This window comes from Emys orbicularis, chromosome 2 (assembly GCF_028017835.1).
Source record: "Emys orbicularis isolate rEmyOrb1 chromosome 2, rEmyOrb1.hap1, whole genome shotgun sequence".
In the NCBI taxonomy this organism is placed as follows: Eukaryota; Metazoa; Chordata; order Testudines; family Emydidae; genus Emys; species Emys orbicularis.
In genome coordinates this window covers 208,610,228-208,637,650 of record NC_088684.1, presented here as the reverse complement: position 1 = coordinate 208,637,650, position 27,423 = coordinate 208,610,228, and the positions used below count along the sequence as shown (strand labels likewise).

The 27,423-nt window shown below is 39.0% G+C and overlaps 1 protein-coding gene across 5 annotated transcripts in view; it reads right to left on the bottom strand.

Moving 5' to 3' along the window:
- Nucleotides 1–25,293, bottom strand: part of LRRFIP2 (LRR binding FLII interacting protein 2) — a 111,747-nt gene extending 86,454 nt beyond the window's left edge. For 3 of the 5 annotated variants that reach the window (XM_065399588.1, XM_065399589.1, XM_065399590.1), the window contains exons 1-5: nt 25,158–25,293; nt 7,991–8,077; nt 6,244–6,294; nt 2,110–2,163; nt 1,970–2,014 (exon numbers count right to left, since the gene is read on the bottom strand). In XM_065399588.1, coding sequence (XP_065255660.1) covers nt 1,970–2,014; nt 2,110–2,163; nt 6,244–6,294; nt 7,991–8,077; nt 25,158–25,247 — 327 coding nt within the window. In that variant the 5' untranslated portion in view covers nt 25,248–25,293. The remainder of the gene's footprint in view (nt 1–1,969; nt 2,015–2,109; nt 2,164–6,243; nt 6,295–7,990; nt 8,078–25,157) is intronic. The other 2 variants (XM_065399586.1, XM_065399587.1) reach the window with 2 other exon arrangements.
- Between the last annotated feature and the right edge of the window lie 2,130 nt (nt 25,294–27,423).

The window sequence follows — 27,423 nt, the reverse complement described above, 5'->3', positions numbered from 1 at the left end:
AAAATTCATATGCTTGTTTTGTTAAAATATTGTATGTTTGCTGTTGAAGAAAAAATCCAGAATACATAACCTTGTTGTTTTACTTAAATACAACAATTTACATGTCTGTCTGGTGATGTTCTCCTCCTAATACAGCATGGCAAGAAAATCCTCCAAATATTAATGATTAACTTGTTGAAATGGAGATAGTTCACCGCCCAATGACTTCATAAACATCTGCTTTGGTAAATGAAATAACCAAACAATAATTCATTTTCTGATACAGCGGTAAAACTAATCTGAAAAGTTTTCAAAATAAATCACTTAAAAATGTATAGTGTGTACCTCCTAAAAATGAAATCTATATATACCTCTGAGTTGTGAAGAATATGTATTAAGGTTATAACAACCAAGAAGAATGCACTTTTATGTAGAAATACATGATTAAATCGAGTCTTCCTGACCACTGATTTAAATCAATTTGATCAAATCCACTCTGTCTAACACTAAGTACAGTAACTCCTCACTTAACATTGTAGTTATGTTCCTGAAAAATGTGACTAAGGCTAGGTCTACACTACCCGCCTGAATCGGCGGGTAGAAATCGACCTCTCGGGGATCGAATTATCGCGTCTCGTCGGGACGCGACAATCGATCCCCGAATCGACGCTCTTACTCCACCAGCGGAGGTGGGAGTAAGCGCCGTCGACGGAAGCCGCGGAGGTCGATTTTGCCACTGTCCTTACAGCGGGGTAAGTCGGCTGCGATACGTCGAATTCAGCTACGCTATTCGCGTAGCTGAATTTGCGTATCTTAAATCGACCCCCCCCTGTAGTGAAGATGTAGCCTAAGTGAAACGATGTTAAGCGAATCCAATTTCCCCATAAGAATTCATGTAAAGGGGGGGGGGGGAGGTAGGTTCCAGGGAAATTTTTTTTGCCAGACAAAAGGCATTATATACATTTTAAACAATTTTAAACAAGCAATTTAATACTACGCTGGGGGGGGGGGGGGGGAGTAGTGTGCATGTGCTGTGTGTTTACAAACATATGGTACATACAGTACAGTACTATAGTTGGGAGGTGCCCCGCCTTACCCTACACAGGCACAGCCCACTGGCACTGGAGATGAGGCAGGCAAGGAGGCTGAAGGTGCTGTAGGCTAGTAGAAGCATGTTGTGCAGCAGCGGCAGCTTCCCCTACTCTGCAAGCACGGGGGGGGGGTTTAAACCCTCAGCCCGCCTACTCCCCCCTTCCCCCAAACCCCCATCCTTGACCTGCCTCTTCTCCCCCCCACCTCCTCCCCTTTTAATTCCCACGCTGAGTCCTCGCTCTTCCCCCCTCCCTCCCCTCCCTTCTAAAGGCCGCAAGCCAGCTGATTGCCGCCAGCAGGGGAGGGAGGGGGAGCCTGCATGCCGAGTCCTCACTCCTCCCCCCGAAACACCGCAAGCCAGCTGATTGCCGCGGGTGGGGGGGAGGAGGAGGGGGAAGGCACAGATCCACAGGGTCTGCTAGCTGTGGAGAAAGCAAGCAGCCAAACAACCTAAGAGTGGAGCATTGCACAAGTTTAAATGAGCATGTTCCCTAATTGATCAGCAACGTAACAACAAAACAACATTAACCAGGATGACTTAAAGTGAGGAGTTACTGTATGTGATTTTTTTTAGTTTGCTTCCAATGGAAGTAAAATTATTCTATGTAATCAATATCTGAACTGCTTATGTTTTGGGGCTTATTTCCAAACTCACACTAAGTTAATTATGTTAAGCTACTAAATTATAGTAAAAACATAAGTGTTTGGGGGGGAGGGGGGATTCAAGGTATCTCATAGTACAAACACCATGAGATTTTAAAGATTTATTAAAAAAAGATTCCGATAAATTGATACAAGATACAATTAAAATGTTGACGTGAACACACTACCCCATTTATATTGATTAAAACAGATAAATTGCATGTAGTATCAAAGTTCATACAAACTATGTACTAACCCTATAACTGCCAATACTTCGAGCAGACACCAAGTCATCCGCTCCCTGATAACAAAAATGAAAGCAAAATGAAGTTAAATGTTGGTTTATTAAAGTAAAGCCTAACAGGGAGAAGGGAGAGTTTATAGATTAGCACAAACCAGATAGGAATGATGACTAGACCGGAGAGAATACCTGGCTCTCTCTGAATCTTCCTGAGAAAGAAGAAATGTAAAAAGTTATTTAATGAAAAAAAGATGAACAAAATAAAAGCAAGCAAACAGAAGAGCATGCAGTACTTATTTTCCACACAGATAAGAGTTTGGAAAATCAACTGAAGCAAATGAATCAATTCACGTCAGATGAGCATTGCTTTCATTTCATTTTGACTCTAAAGCAGATGTCTACCACACTACGTTGTTAAGAAAGTGCAGTTGAAGTGACGTATTATTTAATTAAAAGTAAAAAATGGACAATCTTTTGCTGGTTGGGCAGAAATATGATATATCTAGAATAAATGAAGAAGAATCTCATTAAAGACTAAAAACAAACAAAAGAAACGCAAGAATTACACTCTAGAGAAGTTTGTCAAATCAAGATTGTGAAAGTTGATTCCAAAGTTACTGAAGGATTGGGGAGGGTTTACTATAACCTGGAAATAAGGGAACCTTTATGGGAAAACTGGGAACAAAAAATAAAAGAGGAAAAAAACTATTGTTTTAATTGCCAGAAGCATCTTAAACATAAAAAATGTTTAGTTACAGCAGGGGTTTGCAAACTGGGGGTCAGGACCCCTCAGGGGGTCTCGAGGTTATTACAAGGGGGGGAGGGTCACGAGCTGTCAGCCTCTACCCCAAACCCTGCTTTGCCTCCAGCATTTATAATGGTGTTAAATATGTAAAAAAAGTGGTTTTAATTTATAAGGGGGGGGGGGAGGTCACACTCAGAGGCTTGTTATGTGAAAGGGGTCACCAGTACAAAAGTTTGAGAACTACTGAGTTACAGGGAATAAATACACTATGAAATTCTGTTTCAATTTAAACCATTCAGTATAAAACTTCACATTTCAACTGGACCCACTTGTAAAAAAATAAAAGTCCTTCAAAAAAATGTTCTTGCCCTCTCCAGTCTTCCACCTCTCAAAAGGTCATAAAGTGCTAGCAGTCAGACCTCACCTATCAACAGGGTAAAGAAGGGGTCCATTCCAGCAACACCTTTTAGACTGTACATAGAGGTGATAATAGTTTGGGACTTAGGGTCCCTCATTTATACTACACTTTTAACCAAGTTTTCAACCACATGGTTGACTCCAAAAATGATTTGTGCCCACATTCAAAATGGATAATACATGATAAGTAACCTTTGTGGCTAACAGTGGTCTGCCCTTGGAAGCAGCCAAATGGTTGCCACCCTCCTTAAGGCTTCATAACACTTATTTTGGTGTATACAAAAAAAACTCCCCCAACTATGCCTGTGCAACTGTTGGCCAACATTCCTTTTCCCTGAGCACTGCAGTAATATATTCCAGAGTGCATTACCCTACATGTGCTTGGGCATTCTGTGGCAATTTTTACCTCTACATAACCCATCACAAAAGGCTATCCTACCTACATAACCAAGAAATGGCAAGCAACTGTAAAGTAGTCAGCACTCTCAATCACAGGCCTTAGTGAACACTGCAGTGTCTACTACAGGCAGATTGGTCCCCAACGCGGTGCCCACGGGCGCCCTGGCGCCCGCTGGGGCATCCATGTGCGCCTGCCTACTGGCTGCTGGATTTTCGGCGGCATTTCGGTGGCGATGCCTCTTGACGTTGCCGCTTCACGGTGGCATTTCGGCGGCAGCTTGTCCGGTGGCCACGGTCCTCGGCAGCTCGTCGTCCGGTGCCTGCCACACCGAAAAGGCTGGGGACCACTGGACTAAACTGAATTCTTAGGATAAGGCAGGCCATCACACAGTGGAACAAAAATGGAAATCTACACACACTCACCCTAGCATGAGACCAGAGATGACAAAGAGTTGGTATGGCAGCACACGTACACTGTTGGTGTTTAAGGCTATGTCATCACCACAGAGTTAACTTTGATTATCTACACTTGAGCTAGGTTAACTAGAGAAGAATTAACTCAAGTGAATGGCCACACTGCAAAACACTTGATCTGCACAGAGTGATTGTATGAGCAGCTGGTGATCTGTGCTAACTCTAAATGTAGTCTATACCCCTGGATAGGTTAGGCAACTCTCGTTAATAGCAGCACCACACTCAATTGAAGGATTTGTGTATATAGAGATGGGACTCCTGGTGAGGTTGCACTAGAGTTATATCTCAAGTTAACTCTCCAGTGAAGACAAACCCTAACAAATAAATTAAACAATAATGAATAATAAGCACTTGGACCCTGAGATAACTGCTTTTTAAATAAACAGTTTGTGGAGGATTGACAAGATAAAAGTCAAAGTAAAATTAGACTGATTCAGTTGCAATTTCAGCAGGATATGAAGTCAGTGTGATGTTTAATTTGTAAATCAACTTTGAAACTACAATGCATAGAAGCCAAATGATATGGTTACAATATTCCAACAATCAAATAGAGTAAATCCCTAGCCTACAAAATTGTTTGACATTTAGAAGCTAATCAAAGTTTTAAAAAATATTTCTTCTAACTTGATAAAGGTAACTTCCTTTTCCTCTCCAAAACCCATCCCATGCATTATCTCAGTGCTATTAAGCATGTAACAAACTGGAAAAAAAAAAATCAACATGGCATCTGGAGAAGTACTCTTTGAACATTAATAGCATAGCAATTTTTATTAATAGGTTACAATCAATCCAAAAATAAAAAACAAAGTTCATGCTCTTACACCTTTACGTTCTGCAGGTTTTTTTTCTTATTCTAAAGAAATATATTAAAAAGTTAAATGCCTGAACACGTTTCAGTTTTTCTTGTTAAATGGATTACATGCAATTCGGAGTGAAAAAATCATTCCTTCTAGCTATAAACTCAATTTGTAAGGGTTAGCATAAAATTGTGAACATTTAACGCTCTGAAAACTATAAGACTTCTCTATAGAATTGCTGAAAATATCCCTGATTATGTTGCTGTTTTTCATACTTTGAAGTTACATTCTGCTAAATTATATTTGAACCTGATTTACTTTAATCTTCTTAATACAGGTCATTACATATTAAGAACTTTTCAGAAAACAAATCATCATATCTGAATTTTGCTTTTAGAAAAGCAAAGATAGGCCTACAAATTTGTGAAAACAGTTCTCTAATTATACAGCTGAATAAAAGTAAACAGACTAAGGAGCACTGTGCTATAATTCAACTCTTATCTCCATGCCATCCCATTTAGAGGAACCAGGCTTGCATTCTTTTTCACCCCAAAGTCCCACTGGAATCAACTGGAAGTTTGGAGTCCAGAATGCAAGAGTAAGCTGCCTCTGCCCGTCCCTCCCCTCTTATTTTTAAAGATAGAAAGAAAAGTATAATCAATTTTAAATTTACTTTTTGTTTGTTTAAAGAAAGTATTAGCCACTGAGAGATAGCCTGGACCATCTGTGGAAGGAAACACCTGCCAGTCTAATCGAAGAAGAATATAGAACAGGGGTCGGCAACGTTTGGCACACGGCTCACCAGGGTAAGCACCCTGGCGGGCCGGGCCAGTTTTATTTACCTGCTGACGCGGCAGGTTCGGCCGATCGCGGCCCCCACTGGCTGCGGTTCGCCGTCCCGGGCCAACGGGGGCGGCGGGAAGCAGCGCGGGCGAGCGATGTGCTGGCCGCGGCTTCTTGCCGCCCCCATTGGCCCGGGACGGCGAACCGCGGCCAGTGGGGGCCGCGATCGGCCGAACCTGCCGCGTCAGCAGGTAAATAAAACTGGCCCGGCCCGCGAGGGTGCTTACCCTGGCGAGCCGCGTGCCAAACATTGCCGACCCCTGATATAGAATAAGGCAGGTCTACAAAAAAGATAAAGTAAGATGTGGAAGTAAGTTAACGTAGAAACATTTACAATTTTAAAAATAAGCCTTTGCCAACATAAAGCTACTTTAATTCCATTCTGAATGCAATTGTATAAATTTTAAACAAACTCACTGTGAAAGAGAAAATGGCACACTTCCAATGTTTTTTGCCTCTGTGCAGTGTCCTATATGTGACCTTATGTAATGATTTTTTCCCATCAGTCATAAAATGTGTTCACACTTTGCAAACCATTAGTAAATGTATTCCCTCCAAGTCTATGTTAGTTCTGCAAGTGTAAACAACATGCACAACAGGCAGTCCTGGCCTACCATCCACTTTTGGATACGTCCCCATTTTCTATCATATGAGCGATGAGAAAGCTACAAAATGTTTAAAAAAAATTAATACAGAACAGGCATCATAGAGATTACATCATCTTGTACAATTTACAATTCACAGTCGCATGTAATTGTCCACAGAATATATGAGATCTGTAAATTTATTTTAGGTCATTTAGAATAATTAAAGCGAAATACAAAAGAAGTTCCTCAAGAAGTTCTGCCTTGATTTCTAATTCACTCCATACCATCACACCAAATTGTCAAATTCTCACAACTCTATGGAAGAATTTGAGAGAGACTGCCATTTTTTAATTCACTCATTTCAAGTGAATGTCATTTTTATTATTATAAATGCAAGAATATCAGAATAGTCTCCAGAACTAACTAGTGTGTTTATTGTTTAACAGACAGACAGGGAGGAATGAAATCCTGGTTTCGTTGCAGTCAAAGGGAAAACTCCAATTCACTTCATTGGGGCCAAGAGGCATACAATCCCACAAGAACGCTAAGTGAAAAGGCAGCTTTCTGTATACATTTCACCACAGTCTATGTATCAGTTTTAACTAGTGCTCCCATGATACCCATTAGTGTTTTTCATTTTTTCATCCTAAACATGGAGTCTTGTTAAAAAAACTTTTCAATTCACTGTTTTATCTTATGTCCAAACACTCTTGTACAGATTACTCAGACAGGTACCATGGTTGTAGATTTGTTCTTTTCATGTTTAACAGAACACCGTCAACTTGGGAAAAAATTCAGACAGAACTGCGAATTATTTTTACAAGTAACAACCAGGAATATTATAAATAAGATTAGAGAAAAAATATTTTCTCTATTTCAGTTTGTTTACTTTGAACAATTGACAGCATTTTGGGTGCAATCACTCAGATACCCCTGCTTACAGCATAGGTTTTCCACAGCAACAGTAGAGAAAAAAAAACATCTAAAAAACCAAGAAAATGTCCTTGTAAAAACAATATGAAGTATCAGCTGACACAGGGGTAGGTTTAGTATTTTAATTTTTTTTTTAAATTCGTTTTATAAAATTGTCTGGATTTCAAATTAAAGATGTTCCTTTAATGAAAGCATTAAAATAGCCTTCTTGTATATTCAGAGTTAGTTATATGGGCACTGGCTTTTGCATGTTGCTGTTGTGCTATGTGCTGTTTACTGAAAATAAATTACCAAGTTAAAAGGACAACAGTCCATTTTCAAAGGAAAACATTTAGGTCAGTCTATGTCTTTGAGCAGTTTTGTTTTTAAGCAATTAATTTATTGCATTTGTTCAAGTTATATTATACAAAACTGTTGTTTATTACAAAAACATTCCAACAACTGGAGTCCCATGCCAAATTAGAAAAGACATAAGTTTCAAAAGGTATTTTTGTAGTTGTATCGTAAACAAAAGTGTTACAGTCATATTTAAATAGCTGATCCCCTTTTTGCTTTAGTATTCTTTGTTATTAATGAAGTTTAAAATTAACATTTTAATATGACTACATACATGCAGTGCTATCCACGCATGTGCAGAGATAGGAATGGAGAAAGTTACTCATTTGAATTCCAACAGTACACTGGAAAAAGCTATAGCAATGGCTACCCTATGCAGGAAATGCTGACATATGGCTATACTATACTGAAAATATAAATAAAGCTTTTCTTAAGAAACATAATACAAGGCAATTCATTAAGAAGTTTAGTACAAAATAATAAAGCATAGCAAAATTGACATTACCTCTTTCTGTTGTCGCTCCAGTTCTCTCATACGTATATCTCTTGCTTCTGCTCGAGCAGCCCGTTTGGCTGCAAGCCTTGCTTCTGCCTATAAGTTAATTGAAAGTAATAAAAGTTAGGCAGTTTTTTAATCACTTAGCTTTGTAAAATGTGTTTGAATACCTGATTCAATAGTTTCCCCACAAAAACAGATCCTGATTCTAATGAACAGCTTGTACATATTAAAAAAAAAAAAAATATTTGACAGCAAGCAGCAGTTGTAAGGGCAAGAACAAAACCACAAAAGGGAGTACATATCAGAATTTTTAAAGATACCACAAAACAGTTACAACTGAAAGCAAGTGTTGATAAAGGCCTAAGCCTACAAACACTAACAGATTTTAATTTTATACACATGAATAGTTCTATTGCCTTCAATTAAGACTGTTCACATGCATTGTGTTAAGCACAAATGTGTTTGCAGAACCAGAGACCCAAGTTAGCAATGTTTTGAGTTAAAACATAAGCAGTAACCAACACAAATCAAAGACCTTACAACAGATGCATACCATAGGCCAAAGCCCAAATCTCATTTGCAAGGATTTATAAAAAAACAAAGCTTAATATTTAGGGGGAAATTACCAAAGTCAACTATTATTGAAAAATGCAAAATTCTTGGAGGAAAAGGCACAAGATGAGTGTCCCTGCTGGAGCCCTAAATTAAATCCTCATTTTCCCACTTACCCTTATGGACAATACACTGTAGCGTGATTCTAGATGAGTAATGGGGTCTTTTTCAGACACTTAATGCCACTTCTGATTTAATCAGAAGGGTCAATGAATGATGTATTGATCTTCAGGGAGCTAGAGGCTTAGGAGTAGAAATCAAGTTCACATTTCTTACATTGTTGGATAGTAACATGAAAAAAATTATTCTTACTGTATGCCAGGTTTATCATCACTAGAAATCCCAGACATATCATTAATTGTTTACTGTACAGTTAATTGCTTATTAGGAACTGAAAATAGGTAATTAATTGTATCAGACAACAAATGATATGGTTAGGATTTCTAGTAATAAAAATTAAGTTTCTTCATATATCAAAATGTAGCATTTAACACAAAACTAACAATTTAAAGCTGAATAATAAAAGCTATCATTCATTCCATGAAGGGAATTAGGTAAATATGACATGTCTCAAATTAAATTAATCTGTGGTTAACATTTTATTCCCACTCTAATTTTCCCCACCTCTCCCACACCACTTAACATTAACTCCAAAGTTTCCAAGGGATTTTATAGTATAACAGCTCTTTCCCCTGCAAATGGCATAAAAATACCAGTAGTTACCATGCAGTAGTCACTATTTTGCTGATAAGACACCCTATTTGTAACATTAATCAGATGTGGGACAATCTCATTTCACACTAATTTGTGTGGTTTTAACATTAATATAAATTAATATGAGTTTTGTGTTCATTAAACATTTTGTCTCAAATGTCAAACCTTCAACTTCTTCTAAATGTAGGCAAGTCTAAAAACAAGATGTAAATTGTTATTGGATAAACTTTTACAGAGTCACAGCAAGCTTGATAATTATATATACTTTTAAATAAAGAGGTGATGTATACATGTTTTAATAAAGATTAAATGTGTAATTGACAATGTATCCAAGTTAAGGGCTCAAACGTAACTTTTCAGAATGCTGAAGTGAGAAAAAATGGTGCACCTCTCTTTATGGGTGGGTTATAAACACCAGAAAAGTGATTTATAAAGGAAACACCAAGAAAGAATGTTGCTGAGTGCAGCTATATGATCTGAACAGGACAAGGTTATTTTTGGGAAATGGAGTTTAGGTGACCTTTGTACATCTGAACCCACATGGAGTAAAGTTTTTTGTTCGCAGTGGTATACATGAAAGTATTCATCAACTTTCCCCTTGCCCTCAACTCCAAGCTTCCTTCTACATCTGAAGCTGACATCTGGTAGAAATCAAGCGACAGTACTACCACCCAACACATCTCAAATCTTATGGACTATTATTGAATCAACTAGTCTAAAAGTTGTAGACACCAGATATTCTATGTTCATGCAACTTATTCTCAGAGCCTCTTAATGCTGTAAATCCATTTGGCAAATTCAGAAGATGGATTCTCCAAGATACAGATCTCTCTGGGTGAAGTCAGTAACTGTGGTTCTTCAAGATGACTGCCTATATGGAAACCCATTTTTAGAAGACACAGTTCCCTAGAGCACTAATTTATAAATTTTAGCTGATGAAATCACATGCGCAAACACCCTGATGCGACTTGCCAAAATCTGAAGATTGAAAAGGGGGCAAGGCCACAAACGCCACTCAGTTCCTTCCACTAATTCAAGAATCAATATCAAGATTCTGAAGAAATGGAGAAGGTGGGTGAGGAGTATGAATTATAATCTGAAGAATTACAAATTACCTGAAGAATTATATAGTTACAAGGGGAATAACCGTTCTTTCTTCTTCAAGAAGTGCTAAGTGCTAATATGATTCCCCACTGCTGTGAGAACAAGCAGGTGGGTACCTGAAGAATATTAACTAAATAGAGATTGCAGGACTGTTCTCCAGAATTGGGCATCGAACCTAGAAGCAAAGTCAAGGGAGTAACAGCATCTGAAGAAGTGAGGTTCTTACCCACGAAAGCTTATGCTCCCAATACTTCTGTTAGTCTCAAAGGTGCCACAGGACCCTCTGTTGCTTTTTACAGACTACAAAATGACAGTGATGGAAACATTACTAAGGCACGCAATCAATCAACATTACTAAGGCATGCAATCGAGGCACCTCTGGACTTGGTGGCGTGTGTTCTGATATTTTCAGATGCTTGAACTCCTATCAAGGAGTAACAAATTAGTATGTTTACTTAAATCCATTCAGACAAACTTCTGAAGAGACAGACTAACCCCTGGACCCACATGCCAGAAATTCTTAAGGAGACTTACAAATTGTTAATATTTAAATAATTAAAGGGCCTTCTCTTCAATTCTAGGGTGTGTCGCCTGACATCTTCAGGATGTGAATGAGGTTTAGAGAAAAATACAAAATTTATAGCCTGAGATGGAAGTTAGATCACTTTAATAAGGAGTTTAGGATGGGGACGTAGGACCACTTTATCCTTATGAAACTGTGAAAGGGAACACTGTGGTGAGGGTAAGGGTCACCATCAAGGCTTGGATCTCACTAACCATCCATGCAGACGTTACAGTTGGGAAGAACACCATTTTCACAGAGTGACAGTTCAAAGAAAAGTCAGACAGGAGGTCAAATGAAGGCTCCGTAAGTCTCATTAGTGCAAGGTCAAATCCCATGACAGAATTGGATGTGGCTCATATGTCAGAGGAACTATATGGACAATGCCTTTCAGAAACCTGGTGACTGTAGGATGAACAAAGATAAGTCCTATACTGGAGAAAGAAATACCAAGATGGCAGCCAGATGGAATGAGACAGCTCAATGAAAGTTCAGACTGTTTAAGGGACAGCAAAGAGACCAAAACTGAACAGATAGAAGACTTCTCCTGGTTCCTTTTCAGGAAGGTCAAATAGAGAATCTCTTCCATTTCATCATGCAGATTTTCCTGGTGACGTTTCCTGCATCTAAGAGGGTTTTTAGACATAAATGCTCCATTTGTTAAACATTCACGGCCACTTTTATTGAGTGGATAAGCGTTAAAGAGCTTGTTAGTACTAAACCCTCAAACCAGTATTAGTGAAATGGGTCTTCAGAACCAACTCTATCATAAAGAGTTTAAAGCAGACCTCCCAATCCTTTCAGGTTTTTGCAGTGAAGGCAAAATGAATAAACATTTGTCAGAATTATGATTTTAATTCAATCACTGAATATTGTCAGTGACCAACATGGTGATATTGCAAGGAAATCCAGTTTAAAAGCCTATACTCTTGAAGGTCTTGGTCATGTCACCACTAGAATCCACAAACTCAAAAGCCATTGTGAAAAAGAAAGCATGGAACAGCCTAATGGGGCTGACAGCAAGTGAAGGGATAAACACAACAGAGCTATGTTCACAATGGTTCAGGCAATGAAAAAGCAAGGATATTTTGTTTTGTAAACTATTTATTACAAAATGACTAAACACTAAAGCTGAGTGTATGCTCAATGAGCTTTTACTTTTGTCTATTGGCTGCACCTTCTGATCCAAAAATCTTAGGACTTATCTACATGAACATTTAAGTTTACGGCAAGCCAGGATGTGAAACTACGCTGCACTAGCCAGCTGCAGACTAACTGTCCCTGCGGACCCTGCTGATGTGCATTAACAAACTGTTAATGCACACCAGCAGGGTTCACATAGTCAGTCCACAGCAGGCTAGATTCACACCGCAGCTTACCGCAAACTCAAGATTTCATGTAGACATGGCGTAAGCTTTTATAAAAAAAAAAGTCTCTGGCCATTATGGTTATAAAATTGAAGTCTGCCTTGGTCTGCTGGCAGCCTCAAAACAACAGCTCTAACTTAAGTATGAACTACTCCTATGCTAAGAGTGTGACCGTTCTGAAGCCAAATTTTAATGCCAGCATTGTTAAGTATTTAAATTGCTGATAAAAGCCTGCAAGGAAGGACTGGACAAATCCTATTATTAAGATCAGACCAATCTAATGTCTCATCTTATTTTGTCATAATGAAAAACACAGTTTGAAAGAATACCATCACTCTCATCACTGTTTGTAGATGACTTTTAGCAGGTGGTAAATAAACTGATATTAAAAGCAACAAAGACACAGTGGAGTCTTGTTCTAGTATAATATACATACACACACACACACAAAAAGCCAAAACGTTATGCAACTCAGAAACAGAGAGTCTACTGTATAGAATGGTTTCGCAAATAAAACCAATGAAAGATTACTCTAGGGCGACTTCTTTTCAATGTCTAATTTCTCTGCACCAATTTTCTAAAAGTTGAAAATAATATGTTTACTTTTGGTATACCAGTCAGGCTATCTGCAGCCACTTCAACAATTTTCTTAACATAAGGATTATTTTGTTCTGCATTTTTATTATTTGTCCCTTAACTCATCACTAAGGTAAAGATTTTGTCACCCTTATTTTTAGTAAAAGAAATGGACAGGTTGCGGGCAACAAACAAAAATTCATGGATGCCCATTACCTGGGTTTTTACTAAAAATAAGGGGTGAGGGCTGACACCCAGGGGAGAAACTAAACAGCTTCAGGGTCCCTGACAGCTTCAGCCTTGCCGCCCCAAGGCTGAAGCAGAAAATGTTACGAAGGGTCTCTGAAAGTCACAGAATCTGAGATCTCCGTGACAAAATCTTATCCTTACTTATCAGCATCAGGAAACCATTGAGGAAACTGGATGAATCACAAATCATCCAAATAATTAGATTAATTAAGAAATTCTTATTCTTGCTTTAAAATGTGATCCACAAACACGCTTTAATACCCTATAACCACATAGGCTCAAACAAGTTTATGGTGATCCAGAAACATTATTACGACAGACAGTTAAAGGATTAATGTTCTAACAAAGTGAGTCTGTGGTGCAGAAGGGTAAGCAAATGTGCAAGGCTTGCTTTTTAACATCCGAAAGCTAATATAAGAAATCATCTGCAAAGGAAAATGGGTATATGTCCTTTTAAAAAAAGTATTTTTCATATCTTGTATTTGGCTATGTGACTGATGTTATTTCTAAGAATACACATTCATTTGCATGGATCTAAGCAGAAAGAATTGGAATATCACATGAACTGGAAATGCTCTGATTTTTCTAGTGGAATTGTAAATCAAAAAAGGGACATTGCCTACTGTAAATCACATCATCTTAAAAAAGTGTTTAAAGTAGTTCCAGGTATTTCACTTGCCTTTGAATCCCTCTGCCAATTTTGTGTTTTTACACACAACAATTTCCTGTCTTTCTTTTTTAAACGCTCCTATTACTGTGTGGAAAAAATACACGGTGTGCTGTCAAATACATAAAGTGAACAATGTAGAAAAATAGGGAATAAAATTTTCTCTACTCAATTACAAAAAAGTCACTGTTACAGGTATCAGTAAACAAAAAAAATTAGGTTGAAGCCTGATTTTTAAATTGACCTTTAAATGTCCCTTTTAAGTACAGGTCCTTTGCATTTTTGCACATTTTAATGGCCCACAAGAGTTAATACCTAATCTGAGTTTTGCTCAAATAAATTTTGTAGTTAAATTTTAGAACAAGTTTTGGAATTAATGAGTCTCTGTTTGAATTTTTTAGTACACACCGTGCTCTGGAAGAGGGTTATCAATAATAGAACATAAGAGAAGCTGCAGCTATGCCAGGCAGCTGCTGGTGACAAACTCCCAGCTTGGTGTAGTGAAGAGAATCCCTCCCCCCGCTCCTTCAGAAGCTTCAAGTATCCAGCAAAGAGATGGAGAAAAGGGTGGAGGCAGAGTCCCAGCAGCTAAAGAGACCATCATAACTAGTCCCAGGACTGGACAGGAAACAAACAGCAGCAGATGCCAACAAGCTGCTAGCTCCTATGATGGAAGCTTTACTCTGTAAAGAAAAACTCTCTAGTCTATTCCAATAAACCAGCTGGCTGATACTAAACTGGATCTCATCCAGGCTGAGTAAACCATGCCAGCGACCCTTCAATCTACCAAAAGCACAGCTCTTTTGCACCTGCTGAGCCAAAAGTTGAATCTTTCTTTGGTAATGTCAAGGTGGCCCAATGTATGGTTTCATGAGCCAGGGGAGCAAGGAGTAGGCTGGTTCCCCCAGAGCCACTATTGGCATTTCCAACATTGCAAAAGGTAATGCACCAGTTGGGGAAGACTATTCCTGCATGCAGCTCTTTGAAAAGCTGTGTGTTCTTAAAAATGCAAGCATCATGTCCCTTCCCTAACTAGCCCACATTAATATCAGTGAAGCATCCTTGGTGAACTACTATTGCTGGCATAACTATGAAAAAAAATATCCCTTTGTTGATGTACTGAATAGCAAGGTGGGCTGGTGCCAGAATAGGGATGTGTGAGCCATCTATTGCTCCATCATGGTTTGGGAACCCCAATGCTGCAAATCTATCCACTATTCTCTGTACATTACCAAGAGTCATAGCCCTGTGTAGCAGGAGGCACTTAATGGCCCTACATGCTTGGATGACACAGGCCCCCACTGTGGATTTACCAACTCCAAACTGATTTCCCCACTGACCGATAGCAATCTGGTATTACAAACTTCCAGAGCGTGATTGCCACTCATTTCTCCAATATCAATGCAGCTCATTTTGGTGTGCCTGAGCTGAAGGTCTGAGATAAGTTTGGTGCACAGATCCAGAAAGTAGGCTTTTGCATCTGAAAATTTTGCAGCTACTGCTGGTCTTCTCAAATATACATTATGATGCAATCCCACCAATCAGTGCTCATTTCTCAGGCCCAGAAGCAGCAATCCACCAACTGGAGCTGCTCGAAGGAACCTCGCTCTGCATCTTCCTCATCACACTCCCTGTTGTAGTAGTACTCCTTCAAGTTCTTCAAACATACAAGAAGCGTACGTCCTGTATTAGCAATGCTCATGATAATTGCATTGAGCTCTACTGGGCCCATGTTTCTGCCAAAGAGACCAAGACGGAAAAAAGGTGCATGGGACTGTGGGAGTTTAAAAAAAATAAATGGGGAAAGCATTATATTAAGGGACAGAGAAAGTGGCATCGTGGGAACTTGATTCCTAGCTCCCAGAAATCCCTGGACAAATAGCTAGAACCCTGCAAATTCATGGATATCTGCTTTACATCCACGGATACAGTTGTATTGGTCACCATGTTTGCAGATCGTGGATTGGATGCGAATATAATGAAATTCCTGCGTGTACTTCTAAGAGACACGAAGTCCTCCTCCCCCAAAAAGAGAGAAGTGTGATATAGACCAACACACACAGCAAAGTCTGCCCCCCCCATAGAGACTAAATATTCACTCCGCCCCCACCCCTGCATATACATAGAAAGGGGAGGTGATAGATGAAGACAGGCTGCAAAAATCCCCATGCTCCTATCGCCACAATTTAAGCAGCCAAGCAATTTAGGAAACTTCACCCAACTTCAGTATTGCCGTATCAGGTCAGTTGGAAAGGGAGGCAGCTGCTTCTGCAAAGTAAGTCGGTATAGCTTTCTCATTCAGCGCACATTATAATACCATACTTGAGCACATTACCAAACCGGGAAACCAGAAAGAGGAAGCAGTAAACCAACTGATACACACAAGCCAAAACCTCATTACTTACTTCAGGAGATCTGGACTTCAAAGCAGACTACAAAAGTCTCTGAAAGGAGATGTAGAGACATGATGAAACAGCAAGCTACTCAAACTTAAGGCAATCGAGGAGCAGTGGGACAGAATATAAGACGTTTTTACAGAAAAGGGGGATACTCAGCTTATTGATAGCATTGACCACAAGTCCTTGAACTTCTTAATAGAGTTCCTGCAGCTCTTCAAGGAAGCGTCAGATGTGCTAGAGCAGTCATCACAGCCCACTCTCCACTTGGTGCCCATTTGGTACGAAAGGTTGAAAAAGTATCTCCATCGTCTACCACTGATGTAGATAGTCTAAATCTACACAAATCCAAAACCTTGCCATGTCTCACTGAAAAGTTTGAAATCAAGCCTATGAAGAGACCAGCGGTTTTCCTGCACCAACAAATGAAGGGGATGAAGGTTTTCACTGAAGAGGAGAAAAAGGAAGTTTATCACTTGGGGCGGCAAAAACCCTGGAGCCGGTCCTGAGTGGTTCTCAACCTTTCCAAACTACTGTACTCCTTTCAGGAGTCCGATTTGTCTTGCGTACCCCCAGGTTTCACCTCACTTAAAAACTACTTGCTTACAAAATCAGACATAAAAATACAAAGTATCACAGCACACTATTACTGAAAAATTGCTTACGTTCTCATTTTTACCAAATAATTAGAAAATAAATCAACTGGAATATAAATATTGTGCTTACATTTCAGTGTATAGTATATAGAGCAGTATAAACAAGTCATTGTCTGTATGAAATTTTAGTTAGTAATGACTTCATAGTGCTTTTTATGTAGCCTATTGTAAAACTAGGCTAATATCTAGATGAGTTGATGTACCCCCTGGAAGACACGTGTGCGTCCCCAGGGGTACACGTACCCCTCGTTGAGAATCACTATTTAGAGTATGATCAGCTTCAGTGAGCTCTTTATCAGCAACTCACACTGGATGATGTATATAATTCCCTATTCTGGGGGACTCTGATCAATTAAAAAACCCAAGCAGCTCCCTACAGGAACTAGTACTCATGGCATTTTTTCCCTCAGCATCACTGGTAACATATTGCACCACATGCAGCAAACAGCTTTATTGATTGAGACCTCAGTGAGGCATTAAATCAATGGAATATTGCAGACCACAGCAAAAAGTGTTGAGCAGGAAGCTCGGGAGGGGGAAGCGGCAATACTTTGAAGGATAGAGCTAAAATTCAGAGGGATCCTCATAAATCGGAAAACTGGGCTATAGATAACAAAATGAAAATTCAACAAAGGCAAATGTAAGGTTCTATACTTAGGAAAGAAAAACCAAACGCACAAACACAGAATGGGGAAAAACTGGCTTGGCAGCATAACTGCTGAGAAGGATCTTGGAGCTGTGGTGGATCACAACCTCAACATGAGTCAGCAATGCAACACTGCTGCAAAGAAAGCAAATGTAATTTTAGGTTTCATTAACAGAGGCATAGCATGCAAGTCACAAGAAGTGATAGTACTGCTCTATTTGGCGCTGTTTAGGCCTCAGCTGGAGTACTGTTGTCCAATTTTGGTCACCAATGCATAGAAAGGATGTAGAGAAACTGAAAAGGATCCAGAGACGAGTGACAAAGATGATCAAAGGGATGGAATGCAAACCAACAAGCTCCCAGTGGCCGCAGTTCGCCGTTCTCGGCCAATGGGAGCTGCGGGAAGTGGTGGGGGGCTGTGTCTGTGGACGGTGAACTTCAGCAAAATGTCTCATGGCTCGCAATCAGATTATCCTCATGGGCAGCATGTGGCCAACAAACCGCAGGTTGCCCACCACTGGTTTAGACACAACAAATCCTGCATCTTGGCAGGGGGTTAAACTACATGCGGTACCTTCTAACCCTATCGTTCTATGAGATTAGCTAAAGTGAATGTTAAATTTGCAGTAAATTTTCACCATATATAAAAAGGTTGTGTCCCCCGTTATTTCACATATGGCCATGGCAATCTGTTTTTATCAATCATATTTATTAGTTTATCCATAAATATTGCTTATCCACCATTTTATTTTTGCATTTTCCTATTGTTTTCTTATAAAAAAAATCCAAGAGATGTAGCACAGGTTGTGGAACACTGATGTGGTACATTTAACTAAGGAGACAGACAGCTGTGTTGTGCATTAGTTGCAGCTTCTTTAAGTTTCTTATCTAGACCAAAGTAGAAAAAGTTGCAATAGTCCAGCCAACAGGGAATGAATTCTAACCACTGTGGCTGTTTTTATTTTGTCTCCCAGGCATGTACTGAGCCTTCTTGTTTGCTGGAGCTGGAGGTAAAGAGAGGCCCCTCCAGTGACTGCTGCTTTCTCTATAGTCCTTAACAAGTCCAGCAGAACTCCCAAAAGACATTTGCTCTTGACTGAGGAGAGCCGTAGCATTTTCCATCTCACTGAGGACTTGCCTCCTCTTACCTCGCTTAGGCCTTTCTGGGTTTCATTTTAAACCAGCTGCTCTTTATTCAGGCTCCAATCGGTGTGTCTTCAATGTATTATTGATAGTGCAGCCCATACCATCATATTATTCCCTTAAGGGTTGTACATAGATGTTAAAGGACTGAACCCTGTCTGAAAGGCTGTCACAAATTTATTCAGTGTTCTCAAGTAGGATGAAAATTCCTCACAACAGGAAGTCACAGGGTTAGAGGTTGAAAGGAGACAAGCTGAGTCCAAAAATGGAGTACTCGGTCTACTAGTTAAAGTTGGAAGAATTTCTTTTCAAAATTTGGTGAGTGCTATAGTTGTGAAGGAATATCTACTGGCTTTGGTCATGACAACACCCTCATTTTATAAAAATCCCTTATGCTGTAATCTGTGAGATTTACATGACAACTGCAGATGAGTTACTATTTCCAGATTAGTTTATCAAAATCAAAGAAAAGAATAGGTGCATAATTATGTTTTTAGAGTTTGATTACACTACAGCTAAAGACAAAAATAGTCATCAAATGGTGAAGGAATAAGGAGGCAAATTAATTATAACTATTTATACTGCCTGCCATATAAAAATGCCATCCCTAATTTTAATTAACTCTCACAAAGACTACATTTCACATGTTTTACATACTCAGTTGAAATGGTTTCATATCAGTGCCAGCTCCGCACTAATAAGACACTTTTCAAAGCAGGAAGAAAAGGTACAGGAAATCTTATAATCCAGCCAGTTACTTTTTGAATTAAAGCCCTACTGTGTAAATTATCTGTAAACATAGCATGCAAACACACACAGACTTGCACACATTAGAGAAATCAAACAGATTCAAATAATTACCAGTAATCAGTCTATCAATAGATCTAAAGGGGGGTGTGCATATTTAAAGAAGTCTGGCAAGAGACTGTACTATTAAAGATAGAAAATTAGGAAATTTACTCTCATATCCAGAACTCCCAGTTTTCCTTAAAAAAAGTCAAAACCTGACCAAAAAGTGTTTTCCACAAAAATTATATCCAAAATTCAAGAGAAGTAAAAACACAAAGTTATAATTTTCAGTAAGATTTTAAGCATCCTAAGTAATCTGATGTTACCTTGACATTTAATCTGTGCTACTAACCTCCCCTACAAAACTGAAGACAGACAAGTTGACTACTTGTTCATTGTGTAACCTTGCACAAGTTAAGATTGTTGTACCAGTTTTACCTTCTGCAAAATGGGGATAGCATTATCCACTTCTGTAAAGAACTCTGAAATCACATTAAAGTTCTTAGAGTGCCAAATATCATGGGAGATATATTTTAATACATTTCTCACAAAACCTAGTAACTTTTAAAAATATTGAAGTTATTTCAATTAAAACAACTGAATGGTGGTTGGTGTGCTTTGCCCTTTTATGCCCTTGACATGAAGCAGGAAGGGCCACATGCATCCTGGAGATGGTGTGAAAGCAGGGCTTCTGCTTCCTCAACTATGGGCCGCTGTTCCGGGAAGAAGGGGTTTGCTGGAAACAGATGGGGTCCACCTGACCAAGAAGGGGAAGAGCATCTTCGCACACTGACTTGCCAACCCGGTCAGCAGGGCTTTAAACTAGGTTCAAAGTGGGCAGGTGACAAAAGTCCACAGGTAAGCATAAAAAAGTGGTCTTAACAGAGGGATAGTTGTTTGGGGTGACATTGAAAGTTACAATATGGTCACAGGAGCAATAAAAAGGAAATCAGTGGGGGAAACTGCTTAACATCTTAGATGTCTATACACGAATGCAAGGAGTATGGGTAATAAACAAGAACTGGAGCATTAGTCTGTAAAATAAATTATAATTTAATTGGCATCGCAGAGACTTGGTGGGATAAGTTCTAGGACTTGAATATTGGCATAGAGGGTTATGGCTTGTTCAGGAAGGACAGGCAGGATAAAAAGGGAAGAGGTGTTGCATTTTACATCAAGAATATATACACTTGTTCAGAGGTCCAGAAGGAAGTGAGAGGAAGACCAGTTGAAAGTCTCTGGGTAAAAATAAAAGGGGTAAAAATATATATATATACACATGTCATGGTTGGGATCTACTCCAGAGCACCAAACAAGGAAGGAGGCGGCAGCAGGCATTTCTAGGACAAACAGAAATATCCAAAACACAACACCTGGTAACAACAACAAAACATAAAATTTCCAAAAAGTTCTTGGACTGTATTGGGGACAACTTTTTGTTTCAGAAAGTGGAGGAAGAAACCAAGGGGACTGCCATTTCAGCCTTGATTGTGACCAACAAGGGGGAATTGGTAACAAATCTGAAGGTGGAAGGCAATTTGGATGAAAGCGACCATGAAATGATAGATTTCCATGATTCTAAGAAAAGGAAGGAGTAAGAGCAGCAGAATAAGGATAATGGACTTCAAACAGGCAGACTGACAGACAAAGAGAACTGGTAGGTAGGGTCCCATGGAAGAAAAATCTAAGGGAAAAAGGAGTTCAGGTGAGCTGGCAGTTTCTCATGGCAAGAATATTAAAGGCAAAACTGCAAACTATTCCAATGCAAAGGAAAGACAGGAAGAACAGGAAGAGGTCAACATTGCTCCAACAGGAGCTCTTAATGACCTAAAAATAAAAAAGGAATTCTAAAAAAGTATAAACATGAACAAAATGCTAACAAGGAGTATAAAAGAACAGCACAAGAATGTAGGACAAAATCAGAAAGGCTAAGGAACAAAATGTGTTACCCTTAGCAAGAGAAAGAAAAGGCAAGAAGAAGAGGTTTTTTTAAAATACATTAGGAACAAGAAAAAGACAAAGGAAAGTATAGGCCCTCTACTTAGCAGGGAAAGAGTTAATAACTAGGGCTGTCAAGTGATTAAAAAAATTAATCGTGATTAAAGTTTTAATCACAGTGTTAAACAGCAAGCACAGCGAGCAGCAGGGGCCCCTGGAGCTGTGAGCCGCTGGTGGCCCCCACAGCTCTGAGCCGCTGGTGGCACGGGACCCTGGAGCTCTGAGCCCCCAGGAGCTCTGAGCTGGGGTCCCCGCAGCTCCTCATTTTGTCATGGATATTTTTAGTAAAAGTCAGGGACAGGTCATGGGCTTCCGTGAATTTTCTTTATTGCCCATGACCTGTCTGACTTTTACTAAAAGAAAAAAAAAAAAAATCCATGACAAAATCTTAGCCTTACTGATGACATCAAGAAGGTTGAGGTGTTTAATGCCTATTTTGCTTCAGTTTTCAATTAAAAGCTTAATAGTGACCAGATACTCAATACAATTAATATTAACAAGGGGGAAGGAACACAGGCCAAAAGAGGAAAAATGTTAAAGAATATTTAGATTATTTGGACATATTCAAGACAGCAGGGTTTTATGAAATACATGCTAGGACACTTAAGGAATTAGCTGAAGCAATCTCACAACTGTTAGCAATTATTTTTGAGCACTCATGGAGGACAAGTGAGGTCCCAGAGGATTGGAGAAGGGCAAACGTATCTTTAAAAAGAGGACTGAAAAAGGACCCAAGGAATTACAGACCAGTCCACCTAACTTTAATAATTTATTCCAATATCTTTCCAAGTATTGAACAGCTTGCAAACACCTTAGCAAATACAGGGTTATGAGGAACAGTCACTGTGGATTTGTCAAAAACAAATCACGCCAAATCAACCTAATTTCCTTCTTTGACAGGGTTACTGGCCTAGTGAATAGGGGAAGAAGTAGACTTATATCCCTGCAAGCCCAATGTTTTTCAACTGAATTAAACAGGTGTGCACTTAGTCTTCTTTCTAAATGCCCCTGCTTATAGACTGTGATATTGTCAGATACATGTAAACCATATTCATAACCACACACTGTAATGTCACAAAAACAGAATGATGTCTTCACTACAGCATCCATAAGACAGAAATTGGAAGCTCCAGTGCAATCCAAAATATCTTAATTAATATTCTATCAAATTCAGGGCCCCATAGAACTTGGCAGTTAATTTGCCATATACCAAGCGTGCTCACAACTTCAAGTTGACAGTGGGGAAAGTGCAGAACCTCATCTCCAAAACCACAGGACAGCTTAAGAGAAAGGAAGATCTTCTCTAGCTGTTTCCAAAGTGGGACCAGTTTTTCACATATGGGGCCAGAGCTCTAAAAGAAGTCAGCTCTTATTTAGGCACCTAAATAAGATTAAGTATATCTTGATTTTAGTGCAGTTCCACATGACATTCTCATAAGCAAACTAGGGAAATGCAATCTAGATAAAATTAATAAGGTGAGTGCTTAGCCGGTTGAAAGACCATACTCAAAACAGAAATTATCAATCATTTGCTGTCAAGCTGGGAAGGTGTAAGCAATGGGGTCCCACAAGGGTTAGTTTTGGGTCTGGTACTATTCAACATTTTCATTAATGACTTGGACAATGCAGTGGAGTGTGTGCTTATAATATCTGCAGATGACACCAAGCTGGGAGGGGTTGCAAAAAAAAAAAAAACCAAAAACCACCCAACAACAACGACAACAAAAACCTGGGCATGTTTAGTCTTGAGAAAAGACGACTGAGGGGGGACCCGACAACAGTCTTTAAACATGTTAAGGGCTGTTATAAAGAGGATGGGGATCACTTGTTCTCCATATCCACTGAAGGTAGAACAAGAAGTAATTATCTTAATCTGCAGCATGGGATATTTAGGTTACATATTAGGAAAAGGTTCCTAAGGGTAGTTAAGCTCTGGAACAGGCTTCCACGGGTGCTAGTAGAGTCCCTATCATTGGAGGCTTTTAAGAACAGGTTGGACAAACACCTGTCAACCATGGTCTAGGTTTACCTGGTCCTGCTTCAGCAAAGGGAATTGGACTTAATCCTTTCAACTCCTACATTTCTATGACTATATGAATCTCAGGTAGCACATGTACCATATGGAAACTGTTGGCCAAACTCAAGCACTTGTGCACCATTAGTGGAATGTTTATATGAACAATCATTCAAAAGAGAAGCCCCTGTTCCCTGAGATGTTTTGGGGGGTGGGGAGGGAAGGGAGGTGTGGAATCATTCCCCACATGATGCCCCCAGAGAAGGGGTAATGGGTAGCTAGGACCCTGTGCTAGGTCCAAGGAGCCTGGCTGGCTTAGCTCTTTTTACTCCTCCTCCCAGAAAGGTTGCCTTCTCCTGGTATTCCTAGTCAGTTTCTTGCTGCTGCTTTGATGATAGCACAGCCTTTTAGAATGCTCATGTTCAGTTATTTTAACATGCTGACAACAAGGAACAAAGGGGAAACGGCAATTTTAAAAAGTCTCTCTCAAACCTGAATTGAATTTCATGAGGCCAAGAAAAGGCATTTTTCTGATCCCAAAACTTTATCTCTGCCAAATTTCAAAGGCCTGCTGTAAACAATGAAGGCATCAGAACTTTTCTTAACACAGTCCCCAGAAACTTTTGTAGTGGAAAGTGTTGGACAACCTAAATATAGGAATCACTGTAAGCTCTCCTATTATGCTCATTCACTACCCTACAAGTTTAGGAGCATTATTTTACTTCAGCTCTTTCATGGCCCAATAGTTGATAGTGAGAAACTGCTACTATATTGCCAAAGATGTGATTATGTAACTATTTTATCTTATGAAATGTGATTAAATGTAGATGTTATCTGTTTACTATGGTTTCACAGTATAAAGATGATCAAATTCTGCCCTCAGATTACCATTGCAAACCCACTAAAGTCAACAGAATTGCATGGGTGTAACTAAGTGCAGAATTTGGCTCAATCTTTCTCTATTCCCTTCTGCACTATGAGCACCAGGGTCCTTGCCTTCCAGTAAATCCCAGTTCTTTTCATACTAGATCCATTCCCAGTCAGTAAATCCTAGTCTCCTATTTATATATCTCCAATACCTGATGCTTGGTAGGACCAAATTCCTCCCTGCATCAACTTCTTCTTAAGACTCCTATCAACTTCCAGTTGCTTGCCTCTGGCAAATATGCACCTCCCAGTCACCTACAAATGAATATATTTTCAGCTAACAACTGTGGTCCAGAAAATTTTAAACCCAACCTATATTCCTGAATAATTTTGAAAATTATGAACTTCCCCTGAAAGTTATAACACAGAATTTCATGTGTAATATCCACTAGAATTCAACAAACAACCCAAAGCATGGTATAAATCACAGCAGAGATGAATATAGATTTTCAAAACATTTTTGGACTACCAGACATTTCTTTGGAAAACATGTAACCAATTACTTTAGAATAAATGAGTAACATCTACAATACACTTTTAAACTAAGCTAAAATATATGACTAACATTTTATTTAAGGTACTATGTATTTAAATACTTCCATTTTTATAACAACAATTGTCAAATACCTGCAACTAGTTATTGTTACCACTTTAAGAACTATGCATTAAACAGTTTTAATTTTTATGGCTGCATTCTGAGTTAAACAATTTTCATTTGTACTTTATATGTTAGATAATTTAATATTTACAGACCTCTCTGGCAATGTGACTCAAGGCTTCATCTTCTGCAGAGAATCTATCTTTTACTGGAGTTCTTTTCCTCCCCGATCCAGGAGTCCCCATTTTTATTCTCTAGTTTCTAGATTTCTTTTGCAAGAATGAACTGGTCAAAACTCAACTTTCAGATCTGAAATAAAAAGCATAAATATTATCAGGTTTATTTTTTGATTCTTTATATGTAACACACTCAGCACTTAAGAAGTCTACCTGCCATGGTAAGATTTCTCTGGCATTTTTTTCTGAGGAAGGAGAAGAACAGGGGAATTTCACCAGAAAGTCACCACAGGTCTTGCAGAATCTCAGCTTTCATTTTAGAAAAATGTCTTGCCCTTATGGTCATAGAGACTACATTCTATTTGCAGTCAACAGAATTCTTAAGTCTGCAGGAAGCTCCAATACCTTTGCTGATGCACATAGTTTTTCCAAGCAGCAACTTGTCATTGTCAGTATCTTGCCACTTTTCGCTACTACTATTCAGAATCCCATAGGCAGTAGTTAAGCTCTCACAAACATTAATTTCATTCTACTGCTGCTAGGAAGAGTCATAAGCAACAATAGATCCAAATATTGAAGCTATTCGCTGAGGTGGGGGAGGTGAAAAAGGGTTAGGGACTAAAGTAGAAAAAACTGCCCCCTTCACAACAGGCTAGAAGTAGGCTAGTAGACATACACACACCCTTCATTGCAGCCAGAAGGCCGGATGAGAAGATAGACATCATGGCTGCTCTGATGATGCAAGAGAAAGAGAACACTGCTTTGTTTCAAGCAGACAGAGGGGTGGGGTTTGGGGAAGGGATTAAAGGAAGGAAAGCTCAGACACCTACTACTTATTATATATTTAAAGTTTAAGATTTTTTGGTCAAAAAGTTTGCTCTGGAGCAGGAGAAATTTAATATGCGAAGTAATGGCTCATAAAATATTTAAATTGTAAGTTCCCTTTAGTAAATATTTTTTATTGGAACTGCTGAGATGACCTTAAGTTAAATGTTAAAGCTATCATAAAATCATTGTAATAGGGAAATATAAAATAACATGAACTTTGTTCAAGGAGGTGGAGCATTACATTTCTTAGCTGCTTTTCTTCTATGAGTTGCAGGATTAGAGAAGGAACTTTAAACTTACTTTTTATTGTATACAGCATAAATAGTATCCTATAGTATACACCATGACTATAGAACTTGCAGATTAATCTTGTTTTAAAAATTCCTGTTATTCAGATTTCTGAAATTATATGAAAGATGTAATGAAGTTTCCCTTTAATGCTCTGATGCATTTAGAATTCAGAACACCTGAATTACTATTTTATATATACAGCATTTATTATAGGTATTATTTGGCTGACTGGCAAAGCTGCATTCCACCTTCAAACCTATATTCAGGTTTTAAATAAGGTGACCTGGGAGGGATCAATCTGTCAAAATAAAGATTGCAAGTGCCAGGAAAGCAAATACAACAAGCTGCTCCTCTCAACCAACAGAACCCTTATCTGTAATGGCTCAACACGCTTAACTTTTCTGCCCCATTTATTCCGTGCCCTGAAATGCTTCTGCAGTTTTAACAAAAACAGAAAGAAAAATCTCTATTAAATGTTAATATTCTCCCATACAGACCTTTTACTTCTACAATGCTTTCATAAAACCTTGAAGGGAGGGGAGGCGGGAGAAGGGGGATAAACTATGTAGCACAACAACAGAACTTTTGGTGCTACAATAACATTCACACTCAAGGTTTCTCAAAACAGCTGTACAAAATAGATACTAGTAGCACCGTGATTATATAGATAGCTATTGAATGGTGCTACCACTTCTAACACACAAAGCCTTTAACATTAGAACGTAATTTACTGAGAAGAGAGTTTGCCAAGACACCATGGCATTTTCCTATTCCAGTAACAGAAAGTCTTATCAAGTGCACCCTCAAAGATAACTAGCTTGGCATATAAGAGGGTAACACAAATATCAACTTTTCCCTACAACTATTTCATGTTATCACTTTGTTCATTTCTTTTTCTATTCCTTTACATTCTCTCCTGATATATCTACAGGTATACACTTAACCTAAAAACACCTTCCACCCCACTTCCCTGGGGAAGAACCCTACTCTCAGTCCCACATACTATGATCTTCTGATTCCAGATTAGACTGCAAAAGCTCTCTTCATGATATTCCCTCAGGATACAAACATTATATTTTAGGCCACACCACTAATCACCTCCAATAGTGCCACCTGTTCCGATGCC